This window comes from Condylura cristata, unplaced genomic scaffold, assembly GCF_000260355.1.
Source record: "Condylura cristata isolate star-nosed mole 26May11 unplaced genomic scaffold, ConCri1.0 scaffold00010, whole genome shotgun sequence".
Taxonomy (NCBI): Eukaryota; Metazoa; Chordata; class Mammalia; order Eulipotyphla; family Talpidae; genus Condylura; species Condylura cristata.
This window is the reverse complement of record NW_004567111.1, coordinates 46,112,106-46,120,645: the sequence shown is the minus strand read 5'-3', so window position 1 is coordinate 46,120,645 and position 8,540 is coordinate 46,112,106. Positions and strand designations below refer to the sequence as shown.

Below are 8,540 nucleotides of genomic sequence, written 5' to 3'. Positions count from 1 at the left end.
TGCATACAGAACTGGGGTATAGGCCAGAGGTGCAGGGGCAGTGAGAGGCTTCACCAGAGACAGAGTGGGGAGCAGAACAGGCAGATGTACTGAAATACACTACTGAAGAGAGCAGTGGGTGGGTTAGGAGAGGTCTGCTATGCCAAGTAGATCACCTCCAGGGCGAGGATCAAACTCATGCTGAAGTGGCTTTCGCTTCTTAGTGCTGTGTTTTAACCCTCTGTGTCACCAGGGAGGGCCCAGCTCTCTCCTTTTTTTAATGATCTCAGTTTAAAGCTCAGAAATCCATCATCGAAATCAGCACAAGATGCAACTCCTCAGGTATAGTTTCTTAAATATAGTTCCTTGTGTATCTCAAGCTCCTCTTCAGGGATATTGGTGAATAGAGAAATACAAATTATCTCCCTCTAACATCTCCAACAGCCAGTGGAGGAATAGGCATAATGAACCCAAGAGCAAGTTAGGGATAATTAGGGAGCTTCAGGGACTTCAGAAGAGTTAAGGGAGGCTCCAGGTATAAGAGCAACAGATTCCAAAGGGGGTTAATAAAATACTCCCAGGTCTAGGAGCAACAGGACATTCTGGAATAGGACAATAAAGAAAATAAAGAAAAAGGACTCTAATTAATCAGGGCTGGGACACAGAGACTGAGTTCTGGGCACAGAGACTTAAGGCAGTGAGTGAGACTACTGAGAACTAACCAATCCCAGAGAATGGTGGAGCTCAAAATAATTAGGGAAAAAAAGTCTATATTTCCAGAGGCAGGATTCCACTTTGGGATGCTTTCCCCTCCCTGGCCTGGCTCCACCAGCCTGGGAGTCCTACTTTATTTGTGTTCCTTTTCTCCTTAATAAAGTTTTTCTTTCTTTCTTTCTCTAAACGAATCTTTTCACTTGCTTGCCTGAGCCTCAGTAAAGTTACTGCTGCAGCTTTGTGAGATACCACCCTGTGGTGGTCTAGTGGCCGGGACTCAGAGCAGGTGCCACAGCCTAGGATCAATTCCTGGCTGGGAGGCTAGGCTTGAACACCTAAAATTATGGTATCATTTCTATTTCTTCTCCATGGTTTTTGAATCTGCCTTCTAGGATTTTTTGGGTTCTATTCTCTGAGTTACTCATCCTTTTCCATGAAGGCCAAGCCAAGTTTGCAAATCTGCCCCTTGCAAGCTGAATTTTGGGTGTACAAAGTCCTTTTTTTCCTCATTTTTGTGCTATTTCTTTCTTATTCATTTCTGTCTGGTGGTGTTACTGCCATTCTAATTTTTTTTTAAACAAACATTGTGTATCTTTTATTTATTAAAGCCATATTTTCAAATTTTTCTGAGTGAAGCCTTTCTCTAACCTAGGTTACTGCTGTGGTTGCTTAAGTTTCATAGAAGCTCTGTTGTTTGAATAGTTTTTTGTTCAGAGAAACAGTTATATGGGGTTTTAACTCAACAGTTTACAATCACACCCTTGTCTTTAGCATAAGACCACATTTTGCTGGTAATGTCTTGGTCTTTCACTTTACTGGAAGCCATTCATTAATTTTAGTATTGTTTGTTATCTGGAAAGACTGAAAAATTTCAAAACCAGAACATCTTTGTTCTTCTCTGTTTAAAAATCTTTCCTTTGACATTTCTCTATCTGCTTGTATTTTGTTATGAGAACTAAGAACCCAAGCAGTACCTTCAACTCTTTGCTTTATAATCTCCTTGGCCGGGTCATGTGGAACATGTTCTACTTTTCATATAATTGCAAGAGAAAGGGTCACTAGATGTTCTAACACTGTAACAGGGTGGTCTCCAGGAAAAAGGAAAGTTCCAGTTACCCTTCCCCACCCAAAGAAGAGTGGAGCTGATCTGGGAGAAGAATCTGGAGAAGAATCTAAAGAGGAAGGAAGCAGGTTGGAGAGCCAGAAGGAGACCTGAGGGAGGCACATTGAGCAGAGAGGCCGGTGAAGAAGCGGCTCGTGTTTCTTGGCCCTGGACTGGTTGAAACAGATGTGGGTGAGAGACCAAGGGGAGGTTCACTATGGCAGCTTTGATCTTGATTTTGATTTTTCTATTTGCCTCCCAGACTTGTCTGGCCATTTCTGACCCATTTTCATGGGTCCCTACCAGAAGGTGCTTTAGACTTGTGGCAGGCTTTGGGGCCTTGCTTGTGCCAATCCCTTTTGTGTGGACTTTTATCCATAAGGGGATGGGTGACTTTGGTGTTTGATTTAGAAACTATATTCTTTGTCTTTTCAGTATTGCACACTGATTGTATTAAAGTTCCCTTGTGTTACAGGGCACCCCAATGTGAATTGGGTTGCTTGTCTGTGGGTCTTCACCCGTGCGCTTACGATTTAATGGTATTATGGACACACTCAAAAGGTTAAATAATGGATTTATTTATAAGGAGAAAGGTAAAGGAATAACCCAGGGAAAGAGGGAGAGAAACACAGGTTAACTAGGATGTCCTACCAGTTCTGCTGACTTGGACTCCACTGGCACGCTGAAAACCGAGGCATGCTGAAAACCGATTGAGCGCTAAAAACGATCAGCTGCGAACCACCAGGTCGCCCCCAGAGCCCATTTGTCCGGTTTTATCCCAACCTGGCTGCTCAGCTCCGCCCTCACGTCCCAGCGTGCTTCTTCTTGGTACTGATGGGATTTGGAGTTCCAGCATCTGGAGTAGGGGAGGAGTCCATGAAACCTGTACCTGTTACACTTCCAGTAAAGGTTTTATGTGTTTTGTCTTGATGTGGTGGATGGCAAAAGCTCTTTAGAGCCAGCAGGTTTGGGGATTCAGAGGTGCCCCCTCCCTTCCCTATAACACTACTGAATAACAAGATTACTTTCCTTTGTTTTCCAAGAAGTAGTTTGCACATTTCCTTAAGTCTCTATTCAACGCCTTCCTGAAAGGCAATCTGGTTGTCCCCAGTACTTGAGGCTTTAACTAACACTCACCCCAAAGTCTTTGCTTCTGTCTGCTGCCTTTAACAAAGCCACTCCATATATTTTTAAAAAGATTTATTTATTTATGTTTACAGAACTGGGTACAGGCCAGAGGTGCAGGGGCGGTGAGAGGTTTCACCAGAGACAGTGGGAGCAGAACAGGCCGACTGATGAAGAACACTGCTGAGGGGAGCATTGGGCAGGTCAGGAGAGATCTGCCCCACCATGTGGATCACCTCCAGAGCAGGCGGGGATCAAACTCATGAGGAAGTGGCTTAAGCTTCTTAGTGCTGTGCTTTAACCTGCTGCGCCACCAGGGAGGGCCGCTCCATATATTTTTTTTAAGATTTATTTATTTATTCTTACAGAACTGGGTTACAGGCTGGAGGTGTGGTGGGTGAAAGGACTCCCAGAGACAGGGTGGGGAACAGAACAGGCGTATGTACTGAAATACACTTGTGAGGAGAGCAGCGGGTGGATCAGGAGAGGTCCGCTATGCCATGTGGGACACCTCTTGGGCGGGGATTGAACTCGTGCTGCAATGGCTTCTGAGAGCTTCATAGCGCAGTGCTTTAACCCACTGCACCACCAGGGAGGGCCCAACCACGTCCATATTTCTGCTTGTTACTTTGACATACCACTTCAGGTACCAAAGTTATAAAATCTCTGTTCTGTACCTACTGCTGTGTACCAAATTCCAAATCTCAAAAACTTAGCTTTTAATGATCATACTTTCTGGTTTTCAAGTCTAGTGTCCCCATCAGGAATGGAACCCAGGTGGTAGTGCTAAGTCCCAGCCAGTAGCCACCACAGGCTGGTGCCCCATGAAGCCACAGCAGGAGCTTTGCAGATGATTGGACAGCAAGTAAAAAGAGGCAGATTTGTTTAGAAAAAGAAAAGAAACTTTATTAAGGAGAAAAGGAACAGAAATAAAGAGGGACTCCCAGACTGCTGGAACCAGGCCAGGAAGTCATGCTTCAGAGAATGCATGCCTTCTTTCCTAATTATTCCAAAGCCCCATCAGTCTCTCAGTGATCAGTTAGTTCTCAGTGGTCTCACTCACTCTGTCTTAATGTCTCTGTGCCCAGAATTAAGTCTCTGTGCCCCAGACCATATCTGAGAGTTGTTTTTCTTTATCATTCTTGTTCTAGAATGTTATGTTGCCCCCTAATCTAGGGAGTTTGATTGTCTCCCTTATCTCTGGAGTATTCCTTATTCCTCCAAGGCTTTTCTGATTCTATTCTGACCCCAGGAGATCTCAGCTTGTCTGATGACTCATTATGATTAATAAAAGTATCCTTTCACTGTTTCTGTGGGTCAGAGAGCCAGAGCAGTTAAGCGGGTAGTTCTGGCTTTAGATAATTACTGAAACTAAAGTAGATTCTTGACTCAGGATGAAGTCTTGACCAGGGTGGATCTGCTTCCAAGATGTTGCTCTTACATGTTTGTTGGCAGAAAGCTTTAATTTATCACTGGCAGTTTGACAGGACTCTCAGTTCTTCACCAGGTATCCTGCTTGTGGGTTCTTTGAGTGCCCATGGCAGCTGGCTTCTTACAAAACAAGTGGTGAAAGAGAGAAGAGAACATGGTATGTGCAAAGCCTTTTGTTATTTAGCCTGAAAAACCAAACACTGCCATTTCTACAATATTCTACTGATTTCACACAGCAAACTTATTCAGTATGGAAGGGGATAGCAGGGGCGAATGAAGGGAGACAAAGACCTCTGGAGGTTATCCTCACTCACTCCCAAACTCAGCATCTATGCCATAGATGTTCCATGAAGTTGTCTAGCTACTGGGACTTCCCAGATAGACCAGATCTGTATGCAGGCACTATATTGCTGCCTGGTCTGACACGGAGAAGAGGACTCAAAAATGCAAGTAGCAGCCTCTGTGTGGAACAAATATGGAAGACAATATTGCCTTCAATGCCTGTTGAAATTGTAGTTAAAAAAAAAATCTAGACCCTTGACTTTTTACTAACTTTATAATTGAGTCCCTGGAATTGGGGCTCTGGACAATCAGAATGAGAGCTTGCTCCAGTTCAGCGTGCTCCAGTTAAAAAGTAAGAGTTTTTTTTTTTTATTTTTGAATCAAACTTCTGACACTGCCACCTCCTCTCCATTTGTCTTAGATATTAATTGACACTCTGCTTCTCTTCAAGCCTTCAAGTCAATAGTCCCTGGAGACTCTGTGCTGGTACATGTCTGTGTCATCTTTGTGTTTGAACTGAGGCATTTCCTGCTGCCAGTACTATAAGCACTGAAAAATGGGGGTCAAGATCAAAGCTGAGCTTAGGACATAAAACTCTTAATTAATTAGTGGAACAAACTGTGTATGTCTCAACCTAGAAGTCTGGTTTCTTTTTTCCCCAAACATATATAGTTAATCCTTGAGAGATTATTTGGGGAATAATATGACCTGAATGAACTCCACCTACTGATACATTATGTACTCCACCCCCATCTCCATGCCCAAGGACTACAACCAGATGCCAAGAACTACAACTCCCATCATGCCATTAATCTGTCATGACTCTGAGTATCTTAAAGAGGAGATTGCAGGGAAATAAAGGAAGAGTTAAGCAGCCCTAGTGGTTTGAAAACCATACACACATGGGCTTGCAGGGAGTTTTTGGGTTTGCCTGCCTTCAGCATATATACCCCTAGGTGCCATCTCAGACAAAGTTACTGGTATTGTAACTGGGTGGTCCCTAGGAAAAAGGGAAGTTCCAGGTTAAAATAAAAAAAAAAAAGAAAAAACATGCTTGCTGCTCCATGTGGCTTCCTTAGGTCTCCTCCTTGTTCTCCATACTGCTTCATTCTCTCTTCTCCATTTCTTCTCTTCTCTCCTTTTTCTCTGCTCAGCTCCACCCTCCTTCTGGGTGGGGCAGGGAACCTGGAACTTCCCTTTTTCCTAGGGACCACCCAGTTACAGTAGGACTTTTATAGGGCAGGGGGAGAGAGCACTCCTGAAGCCCCAAATCTGCCTGCTCTAAGTGTATTCTGCCATCCCCCACAATAAGACAAAACATATAAAACTTTAATGAAAAGGGACTTTAATACAGTAAATATACAATATGGAACACAAAGAATATAACTTCTAAATCAAACACTTTAAGTTACCCATCCCCTTGTGGGCAAAAGTCAACCCAAAAGGGATTGGCCCAAAGCAAGGCCTGAAAGCCTGCCGCAAGACTAAAGCACCTTCTGGCCCAGACCCATGGAAAAGGTCAGAAATGGCCAGACAAATCTGGGAGGAAAAGAGCAACATCAAAATCAATACAAACACTGCCATAGTCACCTCCCTCCAGGTCTCTCACCCACATCTGCCTTAACCAGTCCAGGGTCAGGAAATAAGCCCGGTTTCTTCATCACATGCTTGCTGCTCCATGTGGCTTCCTCCGGTCTCCTTGTTCTCCGTCCTGCTTCCTTCTCTTCTTCCCCCATTCCTTCTCTTCTCTCCTTTTTTTCTGCTCAGCTCCACCCTCCTGGGTGGGGCAGGGAACCTGGAACTTCCCTTTTTCCTAGGGACCATCCTGTTACAGGACTAATCTCTCTCTACCTGTCTCTCTTTTTTGTTCTGCTATGCCTATCTTTCTCCCTCCCCCCCCCATTTCATTTCTCTTAAATAATCCTTTTATAAATCTTTTTGTATGTGCCTGCCTTTAGGTCTTATTCTGAAATTTTTATGTGTACTCTTGAGGACTCAGACCCAGCCAATCCCATTTCCCTTAGGGGTTGCCCTGTAACAGAATCAGAATCAACTCCAAAATGTAAATGATAACCATTGTTGATCTTATCTTTTGATCATATTTGTTTGAGACAGGGTGTATTGCTTTGGAAGGGACTCTTCTGTCTGATTTCTAGATAGAATCAAGGAAGTCTGAATTGCTTTAGAGTTTGATGTTTAACATTAAAAATAATCCTTTTCAGCTACTTGCACCCCTATGTTTATTGCTGTTTATTTACAATTGGAAAGACATGGAAACAGCCCAAATGCCCAAAAGTGGATGACTGGATTAAAATGATGTCCATATACACAATGGACTATTACTCAGCAACCAAAAAAAAAAAAAAAAAGAAACACATGCCTTTTTCAGCAACATGGATGGAGCTAGAAAAGATCATGCTTAGTGAAATAAGCCAGAAAGAAAAGGAAAAATACCAAATGGTTTCACTCATAGCAGGAGCATAACAGACCAGGTGAGAAAATAATAGTAATAATAATAATGAACAGTTAAATACCAGAGACAATTTATGGGGGTGGAGTGGGAAATGGGATCAAAAACAGTGGGGGGAGAGAAATGCACTAGACTTTGGTAATATGGTGGTGGGAAGCCCAAGGAGATTACAACTGAGATGGAAAAATGCACAAAATGATGTAAAAATAAACTATTATATTATTGAAAATAATCTTTTTCGCAAAGCATATTTTTTAATTAGGGTAAGTAATACTGTTCAGTGCATTACTTGTAAGCCTGGTGCAGCTTTTTGAAATCGCCATCTGTGTGTCTCACCACTGAATATGCTGGTGATCATGCTTTCTTGACTCTTTGTGGAGTGCTGCACATCAGCACCATGGAACCCCTTAAACTGAGCTATATTGATAACCAATGACAGTCTCAGTTGCCCTCAGCCAATAAAAGGAAACAAGGAAAGTAGTTTAATTTGAAAACGAAAGATGAAGGCAGCAGACTCATGTCTGAAAGAGTTTCCAGCTCTTTGGCAGGGTCAGGGTCATTTATACAATGGGGAAAATAAAGGAGGGAGATAAGCAAGGGTCTGCAAAGGAGAGGGGAATTGTATCTGCATGGAGACTGAGACAGGTGGGCACCAGCTTGCTTTTTTCAACAATTGCTGCTTAACTCCCTTTTCCTTGGAATATAAGAAGACCAAGCCTTCAAACAAGGGGGGATTGCAAGAGATGGAGGGAAGACAAATTTGTTAATGCTTATCTGTGAGGCCAATCACTTGTAACTGCTTGGAGGGAATACATGGTCAAAAGCATTTTTTTTTTTTTTTTTTTTTTTTAGTTGCTTATGAGTAATATTCCATTGTGTATATGTACCACATCTTTTTAAAACTGTTTTTTCCCTAATATTTTTTTTTTTTTTTTTTTTTTGCATAGAATAACTAGGGTGTAGGCCTGAGATGCTAGGGATGAGAGGATTTGTAATTGGGTGGTCCCCAGGAAAAGGTGAAGTTCCAGGTTCCTGCCCCACCCAGAAGGAGGGTGGAGCTGAGCAGAGCAGAGAAAAGAAAAAGAAAAGAAGGAATCTGAAGATGAAGGAAGCAGGATGGAGAGTCAGGCGACCTGAGGAAGCCATATAGATCAGAGGGAGACATGGGAAGAAACCATGCTTATTTCTTGACCCTGGACTGGTTGAAAGCAATGTGGGTGAGAGACCCATGGGGAGGTTGACTATGGCAGTATTTATCCTGATTTTAATGTATCTCTTTTCCTCCCAGACTTGTCTGGCGGTTCCCTTTTCTATGGGTCCCGGACAGAAGGTGCTTTAGTCTTATGGCAGGCTTTCAGACCTTGCTTTGGGCCAATCCCTTTTGGGTGGACTTTTACCCACAAGTGGATGGGTAACTTCAGGTATTTGATTTAGAAA

General features: G+C 43.0%; 1 protein-coding gene across 1 annotated transcript in view; it reads left to right on the top strand.

The window, feature by feature from the left end:
• The window catches only part of LOC101627924, a 55,966-nt gene that overhangs the window by 33,915 nt on the left and 13,511 nt on the right, over positions 1-8,540 (top strand). The window contains 2 exon segments of the mRNA XM_012723167.1: positions 4,376-4,508; positions 5,085-5,170. Coding sequence (XP_012578621.1) covers positions 4,376-4,508; positions 5,085-5,170 — 219 coding nt within the window.